Source organism: Aquila chrysaetos, chromosome Z (assembly GCF_900496995.4).
Source record: "Aquila chrysaetos chrysaetos chromosome Z, bAquChr1.4, whole genome shotgun sequence".
Classification (NCBI taxonomy): domain Eukaryota; kingdom Metazoa; phylum Chordata; class Aves; order Accipitriformes; family Accipitridae; genus Aquila; species Aquila chrysaetos.
Window position 1 is genome coordinate 56,070,181 of NC_044030.1, and position 27,687 is coordinate 56,097,867.

The 27,687-nt window shown below is 37.2% G+C and overlaps 1 protein-coding gene across 3 annotated transcripts; it reads right to left on the bottom strand.

Moving 5' to 3' along the window:
* On the bottom strand, positions 1-27,687 carry LOC115337161. 3 transcript variants are annotated; one of them, XR_005931634.1, is made up of 9 exons: positions 27,588-27,687; positions 23,994-24,158; positions 21,964-22,086; positions 19,950-19,997; positions 17,475-17,563; positions 15,961-16,053; positions 7,845-8,400; positions 2,299-2,380; positions 1-1,350 (listed from the first exon to the last, which is right to left on the bottom strand). XR_005931634.1 is itself a non-coding variant. In XM_030005234.2 (7 exons), the coding sequence occupies exons 2-7, from the start codon at positions 24,103-24,105 to the stop codon at positions 8,212-8,214; spliced, it is 654 nt and encodes a 217-aa protein (XP_029861094.1). In that variant the 5' UTR covers positions 24,106-24,158; positions 27,588-27,687; the 3' UTR covers positions 6,007-8,211. The 3 variants fall into 3 exon arrangements, 1 of the variants encoding a protein (XP_029861094.1); XR_005931633.1 differs by having other exon boundaries at positions 1-2,380; XM_030005234.2 differs by lacking the exons at positions 1-1,350; positions 2,299-2,380 and having other exon boundaries at positions 6,007-8,400.

Genomic DNA, 27,687 nt, shown 5'->3' on the forward strand with positions numbered 1-27,687 from the left:
CACAGTTAAAACTTGTTAAATTTATTGAGATTTATATAGTACACGTACACCTAAACATTGTAGATCATCTCATCTGTTAAAACTAAGTTCCAAAAAATATTCAGGTTGAAGTGCTTTCTAGCTTCCTGTCAGTAACCAGTTACATTTCCTTAGAATAAAAACCATGTGAAATCACTTTCATTTCAGTTTTGAAAAAAGCAATTCAATACTAAAAGGTCAAAATCAATCCTGATTGATACATTTGCAAGACACTTTCTTTTGCTTTGAATTCCATATTCTAAAATGTTCATACTCTGATAGTTACAGAAAATCTATTAGAATCTTATTATTTAGCTGTGAGAATGTGTGTGGAGGTCAGACATACCACAAAGCTGCAATTCTGCACTAGAACAATACCAGAGGAATGTGTGTAGGACTGGGAATCATGAGTTAGAATTCTCGCTTTGCCATTTGCTGTTGCCTTGTCTTGGCTAGGTCATTTTTCTGTCTCTAGTTTCCTCTATTTAAAATATACACAATAAAATTTGTATTCACCTTTATTGCATGTTAATATTTTACAAAATTTTGACTCATAAAGCACTATGGGATTGTGAAGTGTTATTGCAGGCTATACCAATGCAGACTGTGTCCCTGTTTACAGTACCACAACTTCAACCATTTTGCTTATTTACAGTTCCAAGATGTGGAATAAGTGGAAAAAACACAATGAGTTTCCACCCAGTCAGTACATTTGGAGCATGATACATATCCAGTAATACCTTGTGAAGGTATATGAATACAATGAGAGTTAGGGAGATAAATTTGTAGTTTTAGTACAGATGGTACAGCTACTGTTGTCAGAATGAATTTTTCAGTTACCTCTAAAAAAGTAGATAATGCAGTACTGAAAACACTGGACACAGAATTAAGAAGACATTGTAGAACTCTTACAGTAATATAATCTACCAACAAAGAGATTACTTAGGGTTCATATTTGAGGGTTTAGCTCAGTGTCCTTCTGAACAGAAAATTTCATACAAACAAATGCTTTATTTTCACCCAAAGTATTTTTATCCCATTTCCATGTTACTGATGTTCCTCCCAGGAGCAATTTTTTCCCTCAATAAATTCCTTTTACAGAATAGAATCACCAGCAGTTATTGTAGAGTAGCTGAGGTTGGAAGATACCTCCAGAAATCATGTAGTCAGCTCTGCTGCTCAAAGCAGAGTGAACTCAAACATGTTACTCGTCACTTGTGATGCACATCATCAATTTTTGTCTAATTCATGGCTGATCTTGAGATCCATCTGATCATCAGGAACAAATCTTGAAGTTCTCATTTTCATCTACTGCAAGAACTGGGTTTTGTGCTGCATCCAGATTACACTTTATAAACTCCAGTTTCAAAAAACATTGAGCAATTACCTCTGTTAATTATTAGACTCATTTAAATGACAGATAATTGGAAAGAATGAGTACTGTTTAGATATTGAAATGCCTCGAGGTACTTTGTCAGATGGTCTTTAAAAGCATGGCTAGTTGTTATTATCTCAGTATCATGGTTTCGGAAAAAAGACTTATAGCAAAGGCACGTCAGTGTGTCATGGTAAACTTAATTCCTCTACTCTTGAGACAAACCCATAAAATAGTTTTAAAGCTTATCGTAAGAGTGAAGCTTAATTGTCAGCAAAGATTGCCTAAGTTTGTAAATACAGAACATATTTGTTCATAGTGTTAGCAGTCAACATATGGTAGTGGTTAATACTAGTTTTAATATAATGTATTACCATGACTAATAGTCTAGTATTTAGTATGGCCTTATTCAAGAGAGTTACATAATTACAAAGAAAATGTTAATTTCAGACAGAAAATGTGGAGCTGCCAGTAAAGAAAGCAGCTAAAGGTCAGAATGTATGGGTCTTCTAAAACTGTATTTTGAATTATATATCCTCTATTTCTAAATAAGACTTTATATAGAGAAGCTCAGACTAAAAACAAAGCAAACTCATAATTAATTACTAATTAACTACTTTCTTTCTAAGCTGTCAAAAAAATGAACTTGAAACCAGATTGAGAGATCCTGCAAATTCTGTATTAAAGCTGCAGCGAATAATGAACACCTGAATTTCTAATTAGCCAAAATGTAAGTACCCCACATGCATGCATAGCTATATTTAAATTTTTTTCCCCTGCATTTCTTCTCATACAGGTAAAAAAGGTAATCTGATATGCCACTTAGTTAACATTATGTCTGGTGAGGAGCTAAAGCTTCAAACAACAGGCAATAGATTTAATTTCTTGTGTGTAAGAGCACATACCTGTTATCTCACAAACACACCCCAGGGCACCATTTCCATTAGTCTATCTTATTTGCAGCTCCCTGTACAACTGTAGAATAACCTGGGGGCAGAGGTGAGCATAGGGGTAAAATAATTTGTTTAAACATACCTTTATGACTTCTTTGAAGTGTGATTTGCACTCATTTGGGAAATGATCAGTACTATGATAAAAGGGCTTTGGGACCGATACAGAGATTTCAAGACATTATCCTCTGCTCAGCTGTGTGAGAACTACAGATTTTTACCTGGGGTTGGTGTAGTTAACTCTTCTATTTGTTAGTTTTCTAGAAGGAAGAAGGAATGCACATAGAATCATGCTATTCTTTCTGTGCTTCATTTTCAAACTTTTTCTTTATCCCTCTCCGTTTTATACCTTTTAGCTCATTTTTTTTCTTGTGTATCTTTCTGCTCTCCATACTGTCTTTCTGTTCTCATCTGTTCTCTTTCTCTGCATTTTTCTCTCCAATTTCAATACCTTTTCTAGACTTCGTCACCCCTTTTTTCAGGTATTTCTCATATTCAGTCTCTGTAAAACACCGTAGAATCCTTTACCAACAAACTGGCAGCAAAGATACAATAAACAACACTTTACCTTTTCTTGTCAGTGTCTGCTAATCACTTCAGTTACCTGCGTTGACAACAGTTAGGCTTGAAGCCTGCTACACCAACAACTTGACTAGAATACTGGAAATCTAGTTGCTTTCTCTTTGTAAATATTTTTATGAGAAAGCAGTGCAAATGTCAGTTTTGCTGGTGTAATGCCTAACAGGACAGTCTTAATGTTACAGAAAATATCATGCCTGTCAGCCACAACTTCAATGTCTATGAGAGAAAAATCTATTTATTACAGGAATTAATTATCCTGGTAGTAATTTGCAAAAATTGTGAAATTTAGGTAACACTTGTAGCTAGGTGTATTAGATCTTTTAGTTTTTAAGATTATTAGAATACCTAATGTACATTCTGGTTTCTTTAATAAACTATAGTTTATTCATTACTTTTAATAGCTGGGGCGGGGGGGGGGAGAATCCTTACAGAACTGACCAGACTTCAATACAATGAAATATGCTTACTGTTATTTCCTGAGGTCATTCAAATATTGACAAGACTATTATTGCAAGAAAAACTACACCAGAAACAATCAGGCAAAATGACAGTAGCTTTTAAATTCACCTGATAATCATATTGCAATTACCTTTCATTTTCCAAATGAACCTTGTTCTCCTTATACAGTTGTCTGCTTTGAAGTAGCCTGTGTGTTTCTCTTTGAGTTTTCTGGAGATCAGGAGGGAATCTTTCACTTGTTATGACATTTTTTCTGACACTGAATATCTTTTCCTCTGGGATCAAGCCTGCATGTAGTCATGAAAACATTGTGCTTTGGGGTGGAATCAATAGGATTTATTTTGTTTGCTTTTATGTGGTTCTTCTGTATCTTTGTGTAGGTTGTACTAAATACTTTCGCTCTTTGGATTAAATATTCTGTAAGTTCGAAGACACTGAAGCTGCCTTTGAATCATAGAATCACAATATAATTTACATCGGAAGGAACCCCTGGAAGTCATTTTGTCAAACCACCTGCTCAAAGCAGGCTTACCTTCAGCGTTAAATGGGCTTACACAGGGCCTTGTCCAGTTGAATTTTGAAAAACTCCAAAGGTGGACACTTTATAATCACAAAACCTGTTCCAATTCCTACATATCCTTATCTTTTTTTTCTTTACAGTCAGTCAAAATTTCCCTTGCTACAACTTGTGACTACTGCCTATTGTCCTTCTGCTGTGCACCTCTACGGAAGTTTTGGTTCCATCTTCTCTACAATCCCCCTTCAGCTAGGTGAAGAGTCACCCTTCTCACCTGCCGGCCAAACAAACCCTGCTGCCCAAGCCTTTCCTCCTCAAATGCTCCATCCTCCTAACCATCCTCGTGCCTCTGTCCAGCCTTGGTCCAGTATGTGCTGGAAAGCCCAAAACTGAACACAGTGCCACAGATACAGCCTTGCAAATGCCAAGGAGAGGGGAAAGCTTTCTTTCCTTGACCTGCTTGGCTGCCCCCTTCAGTCATTCCAGACACAGGAGATCTAGGCCCTGTGATACAGGTTGGAAATATCGGGGTTTGGAAAAAGAAAGAAATTTTTTGTTGAGAACTTTTTTGTAGCTTGCTGATGTGATAAAATTTGAATACAAGGTTACTACCATTCACCTGAAGTCCACCAGGCAGTGCTAGAGAAGGACGGCTTCAGTGAACTGTATGTTAACATAGGAGCTGTACATTAACAGCTGCTGTCTTTCATCCTCAGTACTGGTTAGCCCATGCAATTTGCCAGAAGCAATGAAGAGGGGAGCTGGTAGAGAATCTGCTCATCTGCAGCTATTCATATATACAGGGAATACGAGGAGCTGCATTTAAAATACATGAACATTGGAGGAATTTAGCCTGCCTATGTTTTCTTTGGTTAGACAAATTATGGGCAAATAGAAACAAAACCAAGATGACATTAAACAAATCTCTGTTTATACACACCTTCTACTTCAAAATTCGTGCCATGTATATCAAAAAGCAGCAACACTCAAGACAGAATACTCTTCTGTCTAAATCGGTGGGGAACTACAAGATACATCTATATTATTAAATCTATTGTAAAGGCAACATCATCACATCATTCTGTCTAAGAAAAAAGGGCTGTTGACTTCAGACTGTGAGTGACTGAAAGAGTGAGAACTTCACACCAGGGAAGAGGCATAAACAAGTATTTGTGTATTGATGTGTTGTGTTACTAAAGATCCTTAACAGAAACTGCGTGATTTGGATTACTTACAAGTTTTAGTACTGTTGCAATTGCACTAATGCTAGATTGTTGTATTTTATTTAGACTGTAAAAGCATTCATTAGACTAACAATTTCTAATTCTAACTTCTAGTTCTTTTGGCTACCCATAATGAAGGTGGTATGTAACTCAGTGTATACTAGGCACATATTTCGGGGCTAGCAAGGCTGGCTGCCAGTCTCTTGCGTTAACATATGACAAGTGTTCCTAAACTCACACTTTAATGCAGTCATTCTTTTACCAGTCTTCAGTGTTTTTTTAATGTAAATGATTTTTTTTTCCACTGTAGATGACCATTCCCTTCTCCATGATTGAAAGAACTCTGGTTTCCTGAAAAGATAACACATAGATCATCCTAAGAAGATATGGTCTCCTCTTTTACATACATTACTTAGGTTAGCTTTTGTCGGATTAACTAGCATAAGGATCACATTCTTTATAGTTATTGATGTTCTTCTCACAAGTTTTGTTCTAACAAGTCACAAATATGGTCAAAGTACTAGAAGTTATATATGAAGAACACTTGCATTAAATTGTTCTGCAGCAAACAGAATGTGGTATTTTCTTTAAGGCACAGCTTTTGAGAAGGATAAAAACAAGAGCAAAATATTTGTATTAGTATTTTAATAATTATCGCATCTGCTAAGTAAAAGTTAAAAAGTATCAGTACTGTTTTGAAAATAAACTGCAAAATAGTAATTATATTTCATATTCAATTGTTAGATACATTGGATAAATGTTTTTTGTATTGTAAAGGTTAGAGGCTATATTTTTCTAAAAGACTCACTGGCTTTCCTTTTCTGTTTTAAAATAAAATTTCTACATGCCTTCCATCTCACAAAATAAAAACTTGTCTGCCAATTATGAGACACTCAGATTAATGGGAATTTGAAAATGTCAGTTTGAAGAGTTTGTATGAGCAAAACAAGAATCCAGGAAAGATTAAGATCCAGAAATTGTTAACTTGTTTTTCTATGTACATTTATGGTTACAAAGGTGGCTGAATTTACTGTGTTTTCTGAGAAAAATTGTCAAATGACATTAGTAACTTATATCTCAAATCTGAAACTTTACAAAATTACCACTGCTGCTTTCCATAAGGGCTTTTGTCCCCTAAATTGTCAAAAAAATCTTATTTTTACAGTAGATGGTAAAAGTACAACATTCTGCATGTAACCATAATTTAATTTTTAACTATAAAATAAATTAAAAATTTACTGAGGTCAACATTACTTTTCTTGCTGACATCTGCAATGCTGATTTCATTAGTATGCTTTGTAAGAGCTTTATGATGTAGTTGTCATCATTTCATAAACTTACCATCTAGAGAGCGTCTTCTGTAATTTAGTAAGGTGATCACATTACCAATAATAAATGTATGATTATGAAGTGTTAGTGTATCAGTTAATGCAATCATTGTACCTGATATATAATTGAATTTATTTCTTGTGCAGCATAACAGATAGTACTAAAATAATTTCAATCTGGTATAATGTATGCTGAAGTCAATATCTAGAGTTTGGGGTTTTTTTCTTCCCACTGACTTCACTGAACTCTTAACAGATCCAGAAGTTGTAAGTATTATTTAGGGAATACTCAAAAGCTGTCTTCTGTTCCGTCAGCATTGGAAGCAACGGAACGATTTTCACTATTCGAAGAATACAACAAGCCCACCAGTGAAACTCCACAGTGCTGGAAGTGGGGTGGGGGGGCATCTTTTAAGATCTCACAGACCTTTGGAGTTTGGTCTACCACAAATAATTGCCTTCTTGTACATTGGTGTGACTGATGTTAGGATTCCTATTTCTGGTACGCACTGTTTATTATATTTACACAGAAAAATTTGTGCAAGTGCTGTGTGGCCTGTAGGTTTTTCCACTGCAACTAAGCGACAACCTCTTGGCATAGGTGCATGCTGTCTATCATTTATATACATACATTCTGAAATGACTTGCATGAAGGAAAATTGCCACTAAATCACAGTGGGACTCCATGCACAGCAGTGGAGAACCAGATCTTTAACACCTAGTGATCCTGTGTAAACTTTTACTTTGTCTCCTCTTGTATTTCAAATGTTTTCTGCCTTGCAGGGTATGATCTACGGACATTTAAGTATCAGCATCTTCCATTTCACACTGACAGACCCTGTTGCTAAAAGGCAGGTACTCTTACTGCTCCTCCAGTGTATCCCACATAACCACCTAGTGTTTATTTTATTTAGTCATTTTGAACATTTATTTTTCAGGTGTTGTTCTGCACTCCACTTTGCAGCTGAACACATGATGGCATTTCCCTCTGTGATTCAGAGATGGAAGCTAATATGTCATAGCAATTTTCTGCCAGTGTACACAGGCATCTGTTATGCCCCGTCAGTTCAATGTGCCTCCCTCCCTCTGCCTGCACGTTGTGAGTCTGATGCTCTGTGCACATTTTCTTAGAAAGCTGCCATGCTGGATAGATGCTGAAATTGCATAATGGAGTATATGCGCTGACTTGGAGCTACAGGAGCAGAGACTAATCTTCAGCCTCTTCCTTTGTTCTCAGTTAGACCCGAGACACCTTTTCCACTCCTTTCCCAAAGTCAGTCAGTCAGTCAGTCAGTCAGGACATGCACATATGCATTTAATAATTTCTAAGTATTTTCTTGTCAAGTTCAGGCGAGCTCATAAGAGACATTTTTTAAAAAGTAAAATATTTACCATGCAGAGAACTAACTGTGCTTTCTATTTCATATCCATGTATGCTTCCTTCTTTTTCCCCTGTCTTCAAAATATCCCCCGTGTATTTTTCCCCTTCCAGAAGAATTCAGCTCCTTAAAATCGTAATTGTGCAGGTAAGACACAAAGAGACTGATCAGTTAGTATGCTTTTCAAACTTAGGCTTTCTCTTTTCCTATTGAAAGTACAGAAATAAAGGATGTTACTGATGCAAAATGGTGACTCAAGAAATTACAAAAAAAGTAAAAATTAAGCCAAAATGGAAATTAGTTTATCTCAACCTTCCTTCTCTTCTGTTAGGTTATTACAGAAGTTGTATGGACACTTAGGCCACTGAAAGGCAGACAAGTTACTTTTCCTGTAAATATGACACCCTGAAGTAAAAATTTTTGTCCTCGCTGGGTTCTTTGTTTTCCGGCTTGCGAATATCAAGTGAGTCGTCATTCACATACAGGTAGTAACTTTTATCTTCATAGCATTGGAACTGCACTGAATCCCCTTGGTAGTGCATGATGAAAAAGTGATTATCTTCACTCAGCTATGAAAACACACAAAGTAAAGAACATATGTTATATTTTTTAAGCCTTTCTATAGGGTTTCATGTGACAAAAATTCGTGTATGTTGCTGGCTTGTTATATTTTGAATGCTTTCCTCCAGTGCCACCTATCTACCAATTTTTAGGTAGATCTTTGGCAACACCTAATCATTTTGGGACAGATTCTGTGATAACTGGGAATAAAATAATAACTGTCTCCCTCAAAGGACTGAGTATTTCCAGACTCATAGCTGCATTCCTTTGCTTCGCAAAAAGACCAGCAGTTTTTCTCTGCAGTATACCTATTATTCTGATAATTTAGGATTTTCATCTGGTTATTTTCTTACCACAGACCTACAGTGTCAACGGCCACTAGGAACAAAACATCAATCCACAGTTTTTCTTGCCTCTTTTGGAGCAAAATTAGAATGTCACAGTACCAATTACTCATAAACAACTGTTCTATTACCTATGATTTTTCTGTACATCTCCAGTTTCCAATGCACTTTTTTTAAGATTCATCTCTGGAGGCATGGCTATTGTCAAAACCACCCCCCTGTGTGTGTGGATGTGTTTGCACTCTCTTGGCACCTCAGGGTGAGGATGGTGAAATAGTTACCAGAAAACACCACGCCAGAGAGAAGAAGAGTATGTGCTGAGAGTTAGCCTCTGAAACCATAAGCCCTGGAGACTAGTAGCCCTGTTCAATCTGCAAAAACTGATAAACTCAGGAGACCAAGGAGCTGCTGAACATGCCCAAGGCCTCCACCACACACTGGCACCCACGACGGGTCACGTAACTCACACTGCATCCGAGAAAGCAGGGGCTGCTATAGGTGGACAAAGACTACAAGGCAGTATATATAAGCACACCTGCTGAAATGAGGGACCCCGTCTGTGACTTTGTGCCTGGAAACCCCCGGAGTGTGGGTACGAGCCCCGGCTCCTGAGTGTGTGCACCAAGGGAGGGAGTAACTGAGAAGACTGTGTGAATAGTTATCTGCTGCTAATAGTAGGAGCTTAATTAATAAAAGGTTGAGATTTGTGTTTCCCCCAACTCAGCCTCTTGTCAGGGAGCAGGGAATTTATAATATCTTTGGGGGAAGACTGAGATGGTAAATGAATACATCATAATCAAATTATTTCATCTTGCCTTTTCAGTGATCTGTTTGAACACTCTAATCCTACTCACAAGACAGTTCTATAAATGTGACCAGTATGGTGCATTGTCATTGTGTACAATGCTTAACGGGACCTCTAAAATGAAACTGAATGCTTGGGGAAAAGCTGGAGGATATTAAAGGGTCCCAGCTACGCTGGAGGTTACAGCATTGGCAATAACCACCTTTTCATGGAAGGGGGGAACGTGTTCTTTCAGTCCACATGACAACAGGGGATGGAAAGGAAATGTCCTGCAGTTATTGCAGAGTACATGAAAGAAACTTGAGGATACACCTCCCATATTAGCAAAGCTATAACGGGAAGCAGCTAAAACATTCTGTCCTGATCAAGCCAGTGTAACAGCAGAGTAACTGCAGCTTCAATCAAAAACTTCTATTGTAAAACATACTATTAGGAAAGTTGAAGGTAATTTGCTTTTAGGAAAGCAATACCTTCTAGGGACTCAAAAAGGTAATAAGGAAATACAGATGGAATAAGAGAATCTGGTGACTTCACCAAAAACAAAACAAAAAAACAAAAAAAAAACAAAAAAAAAAAAAGAAAAGAAGAAAGAAAACCTGCAGAAGCAAGGAGAGGGATTAATGTGTACAATGCAGAAATTCACCCTAGAGCAAGGGAGACTCCAATGGGATCTGGTAAATGTGAAGCCAAAATTAGTTGCTTGGAGAAGTAGATCAAGATGTAAAAACTAAAAATACCTGCTGTATCTGCATGAAATGATGGAAAATTAGATGGCAGAGCCATCACAGGAAGTTGATTTGGGGAATGATATCGTGTGACTGGGAGAAGAAAGAGGAGCTCAGAGTAGCAGCATATCCAAACACTGCTAGGGCTGGGACTTGCAGCAGGTTATTGAAGAACAAGGTGTTTTGGAAGAAATCAGACAGTTTCTATTATGGCCTGTTAAGATGGCTGATGAGAAAACCTGGAGAATATGGTGGACTACTGCCAGATAAGGTTCATCCCGAGGACAGCTCCTACGGCAGCAAGCATGCCTGAGAGATCATTTGCAAGTTCCAGGAAAAAAAAAAAACTGGTTTTCAGTTACAGATCTGACTGTTTCTTTGCCACTGCATTAAATGAAGAACCAATTTGCAGGTTAGGTTTCACTTTTAGTGACAAAATAATAAACCTTTACTCATGTCCCACAGGTGATTCACAATGCACTTGCAATAACATATGTATGCTCATGTTAGAAAAATGCTACAAATGTTGTCTCCACAGGTTAAAGAAAAAAACATTGTCCTGTGGAAAAATATGTCAGTGATGGGAGCTACAGAGGAATATGCAAGAGAGTAGTATCCAAGTTTTAAAATAAATAGACTCAAAATTATTTAGTCAGTTTGAACAAGGCACAATGAGCATAACCCCAGGCTAAGTTCAGCTGCTGCGTTCTACACCAGGAAGCACCAAAAAGATAAAAAGGAATGGATATGAAGGCCAGCTGAAACAGAACAAATCATCTTACATTGTCATGACATGTTACACACAGGAGTATAGGGCACACTACAATCTACATTTTGCCTCAGATGAAACAAGGAAATGAGCCCATGATCAAAAAATGCATAAGTTGTACAATGATGGTAGGCAAACTAGTAAAACTGAGCTGTCACCTCAGTTGCATCAAAGAAGCTATGGTGCTTGGAAAGTATTACAAATGAATTATGCAGTGCTTTGGATTTGTGACTAAAACAGGGTTGGTGACACACCAGTGTTTTGGCTATTGCTGAGCCGTGCGTGCACAGCATCAAGATCTTCTCTTTTCCCCACTCTGCCCCAGTAAGTAGGCTGGGGGTGGGCAAGAGACTGGGACACAACACAGCTGGGACAGCTGTCCCAGACTGGCCAAAGGGATACTCCATGCCATATAATGTCATGGTCAGCCATAAAGTCTGGTGTAGAGGAAGCGGAGGGTGGGGGTTTTTTGCTTCCAAGGTGGCTGTTGCTCAGAGACTGGCTGGGCATTGATTTGCTTATGGGAGGAGTTGAGTAAGTACTTTTGCATCACTTGGGTTTTTTTCTGAACTTCACGTGTTATACTGTCTTTATCTTGACTCACAAGTTTTCTCACTTTTGCTCTTGCTACTCTCTCCCCTGTCCCACTGGTGCGGAGTGGGATTAAGTGAGTGGCTGGCGGGGGGGTTAGCTGCTGGCAGGGGCCAACACACCTCAGTGCTTTCTTTCTCACAGCTGTCCTGTCCCGACAAATGGTAGGGCTGTGCTTCCACCCCTGGGGCAGTCGGTACCAGATGTATTGAACACCCCTCCACATGAAAGCAAACTGCGGCTGGCGCTTTGCTACCAGAGGGATCAAGAAAAATGCTTTGGCCATATCACTTGTAGCATACACTCTGCCACGTTTGACTCCCATTCATACTGAAGCTCTAGGACACCTGATGCAGCAGCACTCAGTGGTGGCATGACTTTGTTCAGGCCAGAATAGTCCACTGTTAACTTCCACCCTCCATCAAACTTTCACACTGGCCATATGGGACTACTGAAGGGTGAGTGAACCTTGCTGACCACTCCTTGGGTCTCCAACAGATGAATCAACTTACAGATCCAAAGAAACCCCTGAAGCTGCATGCTGGTTGCCAAAAAGGACGGTGGTGGGTTGACCCTGGCCAGCAGCCAAGCACAGTAAACATGGCATTGTCATTACTGACTCAAAAGTCCTAAACCAACATAATTCTGTGGACCCCACTTGCTGGATTTTGCCTATTTGGAGCTTCATTTTCTTTATTTTAGCCTGTTTGACTGGAGTAAAGAGTAAGTCCCACAATAAGATCTTTTATGACTGCATAGCTAACCTCTGACTTAATCTGTCTCTGTCTTGTTTAGATTCATGTCACCACCCAGCGAAGTAAAGAGGACCCTAGAATAAAAACTGTCACAGCTCTTAATGGAGCTTTGAGAATTGCAGCCCTTCAGATCTCAGTCCACCCAGGGTGGGGAATTCCATCTAGTCAAAGTTTTGGGAAAATGCTGTCCAGTTATAATAACCTAATCACCCTGCATTATCCACCAAGGGACAACAACTTGAAGAAGAGCAGCCAGATCTAGTGATAAAATTGCTGACTTCACTAACCTTTTAAGCAAACGTGTTAAGTCAAGAAGGAATTGAGGAGGGGTATCAACCGAGAAAAGAAAGATAAAGGAAGGTTTGAAACTGAGGGAAAACTAAGTGTAAGAGCTGAGAGGGTTAAGTATACATATGCAAAGATCAGAGGGTGTTAATGTATCATGAATACTAAAATATTACGGTTGAATCAGAACAGAAATAACACTGAAGGGAGATACTACAGATATGTACTGAAGGAGATGTGTACTTCTCTGATAACCAATATATAATCACTAAACCCTGCACTTCTGGAAGAGTAAAAAAGAAACAGTAAAAATCTATACATAATTAATGAAAATGGTAAAATGAGAACATTAAAACCTATACATACATGTAACAACACATAATGTGAACAACTCTTCTTGGTAATTCTGCCCTCTATTACTTGTTCCCCCCGTACTGCCTTCTCCTATGATCTGTTTAGCTGCCTGTATCACAAGGATACAGGCCCAGGTTTGATACTACATGGCTGCAAAATTTTGGTCCAGACTTCTAAGCAAACTGCTAGAAGATAAGAAGAGCATGAAATAGTAGCAGTCTAATTGAGAGCTCCGGGTCAAATCAAGCCATTAATGTCAACAGTGAGTGCTAAATAAAACTCGTTTCAACATCATGACCATATGCTGGGTTTTTTTCAGAAATGACTGGGATTAACACTTTCCTCTGTGTGGGCTACATCAAGTGACAAAGTTTGTAAATGTAATCGTATTTGTGCTAAGAGGACTGTATTGGCTAGTGGGAGAATTATCTATAAGGGGTGGGAAACATCCCATCATTGTCAACATGTTGTGGGGAGATAGCTGGGAAAACCTTTTCTGTGGTAGAGCTGAAGGGAAATACTGTTCTGTATCTCTTAATTCATCCTGTTGTGTGGTTAACTGCATTTGCTTGTATGATATTATTAATTATGATAAGAATGCTCTATTATAGGGTTAAAATAATTACAGTTATAAGTAAATGTAAGCCAGCTCCTGAGTGAATCACTGGGGTTGGCCTCTCCACTGCTGCTCCAGCTGGGCGACTGCGAGTGTGTACAATGCGTGAGGCAGTGACTGCATGTACGATGCAAACAGTTTTCCGCTCTTACCAGCATCATGTTGCAATAAATATTGGTTGTGATCTGTGTTACCTTCCTGACTTAATCCCCTATCAGAATAAGATGTTATTATAAATTATTATTTGCTGTTGGAAGCTGTTATTATTTTATTGTGATAATAACAGCCTAATTAATAAAATGTAATAAATATTGCTTGTGAACTGTGTCTCCATAAGCCTTGGTTACAGAAATGGAAATTTACAACACTATATGCAACTCTTCCTGCTGGTATAACAGCAGGATCCACAGATTCTCATGTTTCTGTAATTCTACTGGTAGTCTTCCAATAAAAAAAAAGGAAAATGCCTGTCTTTAAGACACCACATAGCTTTGTCATTGACTATGAGAAATATACCTCCATCTCAGTCAAGTACTCCCACACTTTTTTATCCTAAGGACAGTTGAGGCTTATTTCATCACACCAGAAATTATTTCCTCATCAATGTACTCATTCTAGAAGGTTTATTAAGAATCTCATGATTCAGACCTGACTATGATTTTGCATCTTAGCCTAACTGCCTGTGGTTCAAGTACAGGCTGCTGATTTCTCCTCACACAAATGAGTAACATTTTTTTTCTTCTACTTGAAGGAATCAGCAAGAAACCATGATGAGCAGAACACTATCTGTCTTGTTAGGTAATGCATGGGTTCTCAGAATGAATTTTTCATTTTAATTATCTGTTTAGAAACATGGAGTGATGAATAGGTCTCTACAGGCAACAGTTACAGCTCTTCTTTCCAGCTGTCCCCCAAGACTTGCAGCCATCAAGACACTAATCCTTTCCCTATGAACAGCTCCACAGGAAAAGGCATATCTTTTTCTATAAAAAAGAGTATAAAATACATTTTAGAAAAATGCAATATGACTGTGATGGTTTACATCATACAAGGAGGGGACTAGAAGTTGCCTTATAAGTTTCCTAAGCTTCATTGCTTTCTTCTTCTATGTAGAGCCAAGGAATATTTGTGGCAAGTAAGTACCTCAGCAGGAGCTTAAACTGAAGGACCCACTTGGATTTTCCAGGCCCAGTATGCAGGAGATTTGTTCATTAATTATTAAAGAAAAATTATTAGTACTGTAGCTCATACCTTTGAAAGACCATTTCAGAATGACTTCAAACAAGAAACTTCTTATAATTTCAAATTACCAGAATTCCTTTCTGATTTAGGAGAAATGTTAGCAATGTTAGAAATATTAGGCTGGAAATTTTAGGTTTTCAGTGTTTCTTATTCGCTGTTATGAAGTTCTGAAAGCTATCTGATCTCAGATAGCTTTAATTTTGCTCACTGAAATTTGAAACATTGACTTTCCAATCCTTCTGAATAGAAAATCCACTGGACTACAACCCTAACAAAAATTATTATTAGCTACAATTCCTTAGTTTTTCAATTCCTGTGGGTTAGAACTTCTGTCTAAGATACCTTATAGAACAACTAAAGTAGTTTCCTTCCTGCCTTCACAATGTTTTATCATTTCTATTTAGAGAAGAGCCAACAAAATCAAGCTTTGCTCTCAAAAATGTGTTAAGAAACCACCTGACTACCTGTATTTCTATACACAGTGCATTACTCCCAATGTATAATCATCTGCTGATAAAGAATTCAGTCTGAAAGTACTTCAGAGACAGCTTAGTTTTAATTTCTTATTTATATTAAATTGTATACATATATATATATATATATATCTTTTATGGTTTTATTACTTCCCAGAAGTTTTTGGCTGATAGATTCACTATTTCTTAACATCTCATTACTCTTATAATCTGACCCTTCTAGATCTGCTAATACACTCATACAGATTTTCTAGATCTTGTCTAAGGATTTGCATCAGGTGAAAACTACTTTCTCTCTCCCTGCATTTTATATAAGCATAATAATACGGGAAACATCTCCATCTTTCATGTTTTAATTGAAAGTCAGATATTTTGCCTGTAGATTGAAGGATGTACTCATAAATACAAGTCAAGTCAAAAGTATGGAAAAGTTCTTATTTTCTTTTTTCTGAGGAAAATACTAAAAATCCACTGAAGAAGGAAAGTAAACAATTAGTCACTTAATGAGTAACAGCAGGATGCATTTAGCTGCACTTTTTTTACACCTATGTTTGCTTACACACTGTCTCACACAAACACATTTTTATTTCTTTGATTATGATTATATACCTGTTTGAAGTCAGGATCTTCATGGTTGCATGTTTTCATGTTGCATCTTTCCACTGAAGGATAATCTGGCCCTGAACAGGATGCTTTTAAGACCTGTGTTTACAACCACACAGATTGGTAATTTTGTGTTCATGTTTTGCTCTTGTAATACAGCAAATGTAGTATTAATTCTAAAGAAAACTCTCTTTTTTTATAAAGTCCATTAATAATTACATTCAAATTATCCAAGATGAATAAATTGGTAAGTTTTTGAAACACTTCCATGAATATATTCCTCTTTTACCATTTGCAATGCAAAATGAATTTTGGTTGACCGAAGACAGTCCTTCAAAGTGTTTAATGCTCAGATTCTATTTTGCAATGCAGCCAAGACTGAACCACATTGTAACAGAATACCAAAACTTTATCATAGATAAGGAGCCTTGTCATCTTCCGTACCAAAATTCCTGTTGAGATTAAGAAAATTATTTGTATTCTGCTAGAAAAAGAAAGGTCCATGATCTTTCCAAGCATTTTACATATTTGGGAGACACTAACTATGTCTTACCTCATTTTCAGATAATAAATTCTTTTAATCATGTCAAGAAACACAGTCTGGTACAACCATGAAAAGGTAATCTCTGAACCAGAAAAATCCTTTTAAAATAGTTGCTCTTTCAAAGACAGAAAGGAAAATCCCAGTGGGATAACAGGCTATAAACATAATTAATGTCTCTTGCAAAATACATTTCCCCAGATAATTTCAGGAAATAGATTTTATGGAAAGTCATCTGTGAATTAAAAACAAATTAAAAACATCAAAGACTTAATCTGAGTAAGCATTTGGCAATTTACACCATCATGCATGGCCAGTGTTAGATGAAGGGTCATTCTTTATCTCAACATAACCTGTGTAAACAGATCTTCTTAGACCTTTGCCCTGTTTTAGAGGGTAAATTCCAACATAACATTCTTCCTCAGACAGATTTTAGTAAATGTTATAAACCTCCAATAGGGAAAACTATCCTTGCCAGCTCTTCCTACCATAAACAAACTTTTACAAGACTGAAGAAAATGGGAATGCTCTGACAACCGATGGTAAACATTTAAAACAGGCTACTACATCCAGCTGTAGTATCTTTTCATCACATGCCTTATCCTGTAATTCAGTTTAATCAGGAGAAAATAATTCCTCTCTTAAACTCATCTCTTTCCAAGGCAGCATTCCTTCTTCTTCCTCCTCTTTTATTTTCTGCATGTTTTCTGGTTAAGAAACCCCCTCTCCCTCCACAGAGACTGGAACCCAACATCCCCAACTGTCTTCTAGTGACAGTAGTCAACTACCTAACCCAATGATTTTTGCAATAACCTACTTTAAATATTTCCCCAGACAGAATAGAGGGAGGTAGTCAGAAGTTGTGAAATGTGGAAGGTGGTAAGTAAAGGAAAATGAATTTGAAAAGTTCTGCAGAGGAAATTGTCATCTAGTAAGAAAGAGCACCCACAAGTTACAAAGGAAATAAGCAACTTCTTACCTTCAGAGAGAGCTGCTTCTTACCCTTGCACAATAGGACAAATTCGTTAAACTTTGATCTCTGTGTGAGGATCACGAAATTTTTAGAATCTGTTTTACATAAAGAAGAATATTGTAATAAAATGTGTATCACCTTGTATAATGAAGCATAGCTGAAAATATTTTGTGAAGAGACAACTTTCAGGTTCACTTTACATTGGTAGGCATAGGAATAGAAACAAATATAATCACTCTTGATACTGTTCTCTTCTGTAAAGTATTTAAAGTCTATGGCCTTATGATGCTTTAAATTTGCCATATATATACTTTATTTCTCTGTATTTAAAGTTAATGTCTGGAATATCAGTTATACATTAATATATATAATACGAACTACAAAGGCATATATATTAGTACTTAAAGCATACATGTCATATATATGTTTATGTAATATACCTGACTATGTATACATCACTATGGAAAATGTAGGATTTTTTCCCTTTTATTTTCTGCATGCTTTCTAGGCCAAAATCTTTCAAATATCGTAATTGTGGGTGCATTGGATTTACTTCTTTTTGAGATGATACTGGTTTTTTCAGCTGCAGGAAATAACAGTATATCAATAATAAAGGATACTCCTCAGCCTGATAAATTGCCAGTATTCATTACCTTTTAGTACTTTAAGGCCTCAGCAAAAAGTAAATTAATCAAGGTACCATTTGTCAACTGATATGGCATACAAGAGCATTACCTAGCAAAGCCTGTGACATTAATAACTATCCAGTGTTGCTATAACTATCTGACTGTCTTGCAAATTTACTTCAAATAAAACCGCTTGTGCTTTTAAAAGTATCTCAGGTGTACTGTTTTAGAAAAAAAAATATAACAAAGTAGCAGTTGATCTCTATGTCCATCACTACAGCAACTGAATACAAATTTTCCAGAGGTTAAGTTATTATGCATTAACAGTTGCAGTTAAGGAGATTTTTTTTTTTCATATTGCCAAAGGTATTTTTCAGACTTTGAAGGCAGAACATATTCATCCCACCTCACTGATTTTAGCTGCTCTAATCCTGGCCCTGATTTTAGTTGTCCTAACATACCCTAACTGTAATGATTTTGTGGAAGTCTGAAGGAATTTTGTCTGAGCCAGCTACAGCATGAAAATAGCATAGAAATCCTTGTTAAAAATTGAGACACACTCCAGGCGAGTGTATTTTACTCAGTTTATGTGTGTATTCAGATACATGTGGTAGACTGTAGAAGGTCTAGAATTCTGCCATTTTTATTAATTTTTTTGGCATCAGTTTAAATTGCCTCAGTTGCAACTGTCCAACTTCAGCTGTAGCATGTAAGAGGCACATCAGCAGGCAAGTGAGTTTTCATATCCAAGCCAAGAATGTTCTAGCTTAGAAGTAAGAGTGGAAACAAAAGAGGGATGCAGGAGTCCAGCCAGTTGATCGGGGTCATATGTCAATATGAGTTACATCCTAACTATCCTTGGCTTTCTCCGTCTATAGAGTTTATTGCGGCTTGCTTATACATTGTTTAGTCTGAGTAAATCCAAAGCAGTCTACCTTTCTCCATCACCTCTGAAAAATGTGACAAGTGGTCTGTCAGCCAGACAGTGAACGGCAAGGAAAGTAAGGAACCTTTCCATGATTTCATATGTGATACCTCCACTCTCTCATGGCCTTTGGATGAATTACGTAGCTTTTTTCGTTACTAAAATGGTACCAGAGTCTAAGGGGCAATTTTACAAATTCATGCAAAGGAAATGCTTTGAAATTGACTAAATACAAGCAACCAATTCTTGCTTGGGGTGTCCCTGAAATGCAAAGCATTGAGATTTGGGAGGGTATCAATATTTTATACTGTTATCTAGAAATCCTCATGTGGCCATTGTTCAAGGAGCAGTCCTGGACCAGATAGTATTTGCTCTCATCTATTACAGCAGCCCTTTATGGTTGAAATTAGAATACATTTCTCTTCTACTGGAATACCTGGAGCTAATATATCTTTGATTTTCCCAATCATTTCTTATGCTCACAATATGAAAGTTCAAAAAATGTATCTCTTCTTTCTTAATATCCCTTTTTTTTTTTTCCTCTCCTGTTACAACAGGGCTTTGCTAGCTAAGACCCATAAGCCAGCAACAGAGCACACACACTTTTCATTAAAAAAATTTGGATTTTCTAGTGCGTGTACATTCTATTTCCTCATATACACTTGCCTTCAGTCCAAGCCATTACTCATAACTTGCTAAGGCAAATTTTGTGACTTCAAAGATTTCTTATGGAACACAGAAAGGCTCTTTCATTTTTAGAATTGTCCAGCAACCTGACCTAAATGAAAATCTGGTAAAATATGTTACTTCTAATGTCAAGTCTATGTATAAAACATTACTAACTTCTTTTCCTACTCTCAAACATCTCTTCAAAATCTATTCAGACCCTAACAAAGGGAATGATACCTTTTATTGCCACAAGAATCTTACCAGTTACTGCTGGTTCATTCCTTGTGAACACGCTTAACCATGCAATATCTAAAATAGAAGATATTTAACAAATATGTGGAATTAGATTGTTACATACTTCAAATTTAAAAACATCACAAACAATTTAAAGAATTGTTTTAAAACATAATCTGAGAAAGAGTATGTAATAACAACAGGCATCAGACTTCATTTCCTGCAGGTCTCTGAATTCATATAACCCTGGAAGACTGCACAGTTAGACTTGTGAACAGGTACCCTGATGACTGAAATCTAATAAATGTATTGATTGATTAATTATCTTTTGCAAAAGACAATGCACCTGAGAAAACAGAGGTCACTAATGAGATGTAAGGCCTAAAATGCTCTCAAAGAGAAGCCTGAAAGTCTTTGGCAGCAGATGTGAGGACCCTAATACAAAATGTACAAGACTGGAAAATAACAGGTAGTGACAGCAGGGGGTTTTGGCTTTTCTAACATTAGCCTGAATCACCTAGCCAGCTATCTGGGGAAGGCATCACCCCGTTCAGGTCAAAGCCACAAACATGCAGGTTACAGGTGGTTCCTAATATGATGTTGTCTTAACTGTACCATCATGAATATATATTTGTGGTGCTTGCATTTACATATATAAGAATATCACATAGCATTTCCTTTTTTTTCTTTTTCTTCTAGGAACACCAGTATCTTCTACATCAGGATTGTCATACCACAAATCTATTCAGAAACTGCTTCTGTTGTATGCCAATACAGGTTTTGGTTCTGTTCCTAGATTAGCAATACTAATTGTATGAGTTACTTCAAATTTCAATGAAGTTCTCAAGTAAAAGATATTTCAAAATATATAAGGCACATTTAAATACCTTACCAGTGCAGCTGTCATTATTCACAATTTAATAGAATAAAAGTAGCATTAATTTAGTTTATAAATGTATCAAACAAGCCTTTCTATGTCTTTATCTGAAGCATATATAATGGACTTCTTATTCCTGTAAAAGCTGGGTTTTTGTAAGAAATAAAGTTTCAGTAAGTTGATAGCTATCTTACAGATTTCAAGTTTTTCCTGTGTTTCAGTTAGAAATATGGTTTATTGTTTTTTCTCCCTACTTTCACATCTCTGGAAAATGTACAATTCTAGAATAATTGCATTTGTTGTTATTTGCCTCTTTTCTACCAAAACAATACCCTCTAACAACTACTTCTGTGATGTTAGTTGTGATACCATTTTTGGTGTCAATTAGAGAAGCCCCGTTTGAGATAAAAGAATAGTTCCATAAAAAATGAAATAATCCCACAAATTCCAAAATCTTCTCTATTTTCCTCCATTTTGCCCTTGTCTCTGAGGATTATCTTTTCTTTCATTCTCTTGGAATGAAAGTTTTCTTACATCACTGTCAATATTCATAAAGATACAACATAATGTTGTCTACAGAAAACAGAATCATAGAATCATTTAGGTTGGAAAAGACCCTTAAGATCATCAGGTCCAACCATTAACCTAACACTGCCAAGTCCACCACTAAACCATGTCACTAAGCATCATGTCTACATGTCTTTTAAGTACCTCCAGGGATGGTGACTCAACCACTTCCCTAGGCAGCCTGTTCCAATGCTTGATAACCCTTTTGGTGAAGAAATTTTTCCTATTATGGAATCTAAACCTCCCCTGGTGCAACTTGAGGCCATTTTCTCTTGTCACTTGTTACTTGGGAGAAGAGACCAACACCCACCTCACTACAACCTCCTTTCAGGTAGTTGTAGGGAGTGATAAGGTCTCCCCTGAGTCTCATTTTCTCCAGGCTAAACAGCCCCAGTTCCCTCAGCTGCTCCTCATAAGACTTGTTCTCCAGACCCTTCACCAGCTTGGTTGCCCTTCTCTGGACACGCTCCAGCACCTCAATGTCTTTCCTGTAGTGAGGGGCCCAAAACTGAACACAGTACACATAATAGTAGATTATAAAGTGTCCTGTAGTAGTACACATATGGTTGGTGAGTTTTGGTATAAAAAGCACACTACCTTCATGGGACTGTGAATCCTTGGTTGAAATTTCATGATGACCATCTTCATCTATGTCAAAATGCACTGTTTTTGAATCTTCAGTGAGTATATAGCATTTCAGTGTTTCTCGCAGACTAAACACTAATAAAAAATGAGTTGTAATTAATTTTACTAGCAACAGAAAAACGGTCAAATTCTGTAATAAAAAGATCGAGTGTATTTTTATAGCAAACTTTGATTAATAATCTATGTATATCTGAACTATGAACAGTATAGCCGACATATAATAGAAATTATACATTGGGCTTAAGCACCTGTTTTGGGGGCTTGATGGTAGTGTGAAGAAGGAAAGCAAAGATTTCTTTCCTTGGAAGCTTATCTCAGTGAGAAGAAGAGATATATGCTGGACCTTTTGGAGGGTTAACATATGCAAAAACTTGAGCTTGAAAAATTGCCTTCCAACCCAAGAGCCTGAGGGATAGTGTAAGAAGGGGGATTGTGGACACCCTGCAGATAGCTGTGTTGAAAGAGACTAACAGGGACAGGAGAAAATTGAACACAAGAGAGGGGGCCTAAATTATCAGTTGGTTGATGAATGACTAGTCTTACAGTGGGGGAGAGAGCCCTGTGGAGAGCCAGAGCCAGAGCAAAGTTGTGCACGGGAGCCTGCACACAGAGACAGATGTGAAAAACATGGAGTTAAGTTATAAGTTTTCATTCTGAAGAAGAGAAGAGGTGAAGTAGGGAAAGTATCTCTGCCGCATACTGTTTCTAGACTAGTTTCCTTTATTTCATAGATAAGTACTAGCCTGGTTCCCAATTTTGCACTTTGAAAATTGGATCTGCATACAGACAAGAGTTTTAGGTTAGAGTGCGCATGGCTACCTAAAATAGGAGCATTTATTTTGGGCACCTGACATCTCTTACTGAAAAAACCCAGGTCTTCATAGCTAAAAGCTGTCAGGAGGGAAATTGTACCCTATCACTACTGAACACAACTGTGCTGTTCTGGACATCAAGAGGATGTTGGTCCAGTCACTTGGGTGTCAGACACCTACAGAATAATACTATAAGGCACAATTTTAATTATGTTAGGCTGAATATTGTTTTACTGAAATAGGTTTGCTACTTTCAAATTCAGTTAAGAGATTTCTGAGACCACACAGACCTCCAGGGTATGCTGTAAGATAAACAGTCCTTTCTTCACCAGAACAAGTAGGCAAGTAAAACAACAGGATACTCAAAATGCACCAGCAGTGACATAATGTTCTGGGAATGCTTGACTTCGCCCAAAACTTTTCTACTCATTTTATATTGTTGTACCTCCTCTGAAACATCTGTATTTAAGCAGACATTTTGAAAAAAATAGAGTTGTTTCCAAGAAGCTTTCTTTCCATCCTGTTTAGGCTGAGCAGAAACTCTGCGTGTACAGTCAACAAAAGACATGGGCGATGCACACCCTGACAGACTGAGTCACACCCTCCAGAAGTGACAGGTCTGACACATCCTCTGTCGGACCTTCGGCACGTGCATAGCTGATCTACGCATGGACAAAGCCCTTCTCTTCAAAGGCCTGGCAACTAAGGCTATCAGGCTTCCAGAAAAAAAGATGGGTTGTTCTAAAAAGCAACAGGACAACAGCTACAATAATTAATACAGCAAACCTTTAAAAAATTGTTATATTACAACAGTTATAGTGTAAGAATTCTACTTTTAACTAGAATTAGAAGAACTAGTACAGTGCCCAAAATAAAACAATTGGTAGGCCTGCTATGTCATTCATTATTTCCAGGGAGGTATAGAAGTACTTTAGGAATTACTGGTCTGAATTTGGTGGTGTGAAAAATCTAATGTCACTATTTTGAGGAGTATTTCTGTACTGGTTGTTTTAAAGGCAGCTTGCTTTTTTTGTTGTTCCTCCAGGTATTTTTATTTTTGACCTTATTATAGATAAAGTGTTCCACATACTTAATTTGGTTGGATTCTCCTTTGGATTGGAATCATCTCTCCAAGATTACAAACACACCTGTCACTCGGGAAAGAGTTACCTGACTTTCCAGAAGCTGTTTTTACAGTTCTTGGCCGAGATTGCTTCTTAACAAGCTGCCTTCTACGGAGAGACACTTCATACAGCTTTTTGCGGCCTGAGCGGAGCAGCATTGCGGACACACTCGAGAAATCCTGACAAGCTGAGTTGCTTCTCTTTGCCAGTCCTAAAGTAGGAGTTAGAATCTGTCACAATACTTCATGTTTCAGCTGAGAAACGAGTTTGCAAAGAGTATAATTTTGATAAATGACAGTTAAAGGAAGCAGGATAAAATCAATAAGTGTTTCACTGCATGCATAACCCAAGCCTGTGTCTTGCAAGGCAAAAATGGTGTGTTTCCAGTGACGGTAAACCAGTTACCTACCTACACTTCCACTAAGGTGCAGGTTATCATGGATACAGTTGTGTTGAAGGAATATATTTTAAAAGACTTGCCATTAGATAAATTATAAGCAGTTTATGTGACTTCAATTTAATTTATTTATGCTTCTCAGTCATAGCAACCTACCTACACCTTGCTAGCTGGACTGAAAAAACATATTCTTTTTGTCCTTCAGATTACAGTCTAAGATAATTTTCCAAGTATTCATAAGTGATTGAAAATGATGCTAAATTCAACACAGCATAATCTGACTTCCAGTAAAGACATGCAGCCATATTGCAATCTTAAACCAAAGTTCAGGAAAGGTTACCTCAGGAATGAGGACTGGAGTTTGGAAATTTGAGGAGTATATTAGAATTATTAATGACTATCACAAGTGACCAGAAAAAAAATCAATGTCCTACCATTAGCAACCATTCATATTTTCAAATTATTAACGTTTCCTTTACAGTTCAATAATTTCACTTCAATGTGCTCTGCATTTTTCAAATTATGTTTGATTTGTGACTGTATTTACAAGAAATGCTCTTCAGTTTTTGAAGGCTAGATGAATAAAAGGATTTAAGCATTACCTAGGCTCAATACCCTAAGGAGAGGCTGGTGTCTAAGAATGGGAACTGCACTGACTGAGGAACCACCCAGGCAGCTAATAAGATATCCTGAGGATGCAGCTTAAATCACTGCATGTCAGAAAAGCTAAGGACCTCTACTTTGGTTTGAAGAAAGGGAAACTGGAATTCTCAAGTCTACACACTCTTCTGAAGTCAACTGTTTATGACAATTGTTTATGGCAAGTGCAGACCAAAGAAAATGATGAGCTTCAATTTTGCCTGGTACACTGGTGAATGAACCAAGGAAACATGGGTATAATTTTAGCCCCATGCAGCTTTGCACAGAATAACTAAATATCAGTTAGTCCAGAGACATCGTGGCTCTGACACTAGTGTAATGATTTGTGAACTCAGACAGGGTAGGGGAGTTCCATCTTCTGGTTTGGTTCAGTTCACTGATGCAGGACTTCACATTAAATATTTATGTGAAATGGTAGAAATGAAATATTTCTGTCCCTGGCAATTCTCTTATTACTAGACTACGAAGGCTAACTAAGGCTCTTTTTCACTCTCTTTGGCTCTTTAGTTGTATCTAAACATTCAGTTAGGCCACTGAAAAGTGAAACGTTTATTAGAAAGAATTAACTTATTCTTCCTAGTAAAGATATCTCATTTTTCAAATGTCTGATAACTTGTAGTCAGAGGTAGAAAGTAAAGGCTGGATCTTCCTCTTGCTGAAATTGCTTTATCCCTGAGCAAGCTGAATAAAAAAGAAGACTCTCTGTGATTTTCCACTAAGTCCTCACTGGGACCTGCCCTCTGCAAACATCTAACTGAATCAGGGTCTGCAGAGTATGTGGGCAGTAACACCAGCTTGTGGATCTTGAGAGATGATAGTGTGCTAGGTGTTCAGCATTAACAAAGCATCAAGACATCGTTAGATCTAGGATACTCAAAAACAGACATTTAATCCCTTACAGAACATTCCTACTGAAAACATTAAGTGCAATTCTAGTTTGGCTGCACTTGATCAGAAGTTCTGAAGATCCCAATTCCTGATTTTTATACCCAGTGAAGCAGTCAGGGAATTGTCTTCTGCTGGACTTGCCCTTTGTATACTGCAGTTACTAATGCCAATTTATGTTGAGTTAGTCCTAAATGCTTAATGAAATTATTTTCTTTTTTCTTTTGGGAACCAGTGTGATACCATGCAAACCATCTAGATTCAGAGTCTTGCATTTGCGTTATTTACACCCACCACTGTAAGAAAAGGAGGATGATTACAAGCCAAGACCCTTAAGAATTCCTGAAGAGAGCAGGCCAGTTTAAAGAAAATTTCAGAAGCATATTTAGGAAGTGGATAAATCTTGGGAAACCTTCTATGGAGAAAGATAGACAGGTAATCTTTGAAGTTCTCAGGGACTGTACTTAAGTTTAATCATTTTGGCTTGTTTGAACAAGTAGAAAATGAAAAATTCTGTGGTAGAACTTCACCTTTGTTAGCTCTCCAGAACAAATAAAGTGCTCTACAATATATAACAAAATCTTTCATAGCTTGAATTTCCTCACATGTCCCTTAAGACTGAGTGACATATAAATACTCCCATTTCAATAAGCCTTTCCTCTCATGCCGTGTTCTTACGTAGATGTCACCTACTTCCACTTTTTTCATTCTCATTCATTGTTTTTTAACATTGTATGTCTCCTTCTATGTCTATTTCTTTATTTTAATGTCTTTCATGCCCATTTCTTCAGTTCTTTTCTCTCTTCTGTAAGGTATGTGCTGCTTGAAGAGAGCTAGGAAGAGCTGGATACTGTTCCTGGCTGCAGACCCAATCAACCACTCTTTGTTTTGGAAACTTGGGTCTGTTTTATTTTGTTTTGCATCTAAGCTAAGTACAAGTGAAGCAGAAACTAGAGATATAGCTCTTTAAACTGCTGAAATCAGATATACTTGAGCATGTTTGTGGCCAGTGGCAACAAGATAACCCTAAAAGCACAGGGAGTTTGAAAATTTTTCCTGCTACATAGACCATATCAATTCATTTACAGAAAGGCAGCAAAGAAAATCTGTTATATAGCTTCTCTTGCGCCCTTAGTGATCTTGTTTATTCTTAGCCATGTTTCTCTCTTCCACTTAACACCCAGACATATATGATCATAAAATTATATTAAATTCAGTACATCAAAACAGAATTTAAAATTTTGGAGTTCCTTCACACAGTGGTACAACCCAAATATTATATCATACTATATTGGTACATTCATAACAAGGTATGTCTAAGACCATTAAAGGATCAGAACTGTATTTGTCTAGTGTATTGATTTGCAGCTGACAGTTCTGCTTCTGAAGAACCTAAATAACTCCTCCAGGTTTGTTGCAATTTAACAATGGATTAAAAAGAACTTTTGGCATCCTACAGCTAATAAATAATGAGGTTATCATCTATTTCAGATCAGACAGACTTTACAAAATCTATAAACTAGATATAGGAACATAGAAAAATAGACATAAACTAGAGTAAGGAAGAGATTTCAGAAGAAAACTTTAAAGTCAACTGAAAATATCACTATTTGTTAGAATCTAAACAAGCAGTCTGATAAAATAACCTTAAATTGAAGCCTATTTAAAACCCTGCTGTAATCTTCCACTCTTGCTTACCTTATTTTGCCTGCTATTGTCTTTGCTGGGATACTTCTACTCAGGAGAATGCTAGAAGCACCTCTCTCTCAGCCCATTTATTGCCTGAACACATGGCAGG

What these genes read in the sequence shown, in the direction of transcription:
- LOC115337161 (XM_030005234.2), bottom strand. Translation starts at nt 24,105, where the DNA reads ATGCTGCTCCGCTCAGGCCGCAAAAAGCTGTATGAAGTGTCTCTCCGT. An exon ending in GAATGAACCAGCAGTAACTG is followed by an intron (nt 17,564 to 19,949) that starts GTAAGATTCTTG and finishes TATGTAAAACAG; the next exon opens with ATTCTAAAAATTTCGTGATC. An exon ending in AGAAGCAGCTCTCTCTGAAG is followed by an intron (nt 16,054 to 17,474) that starts GTAAGAAGTTGC and finishes TTGTAAACACAG; the next exon opens with GTCTTAAAAGCATCCTGTTC.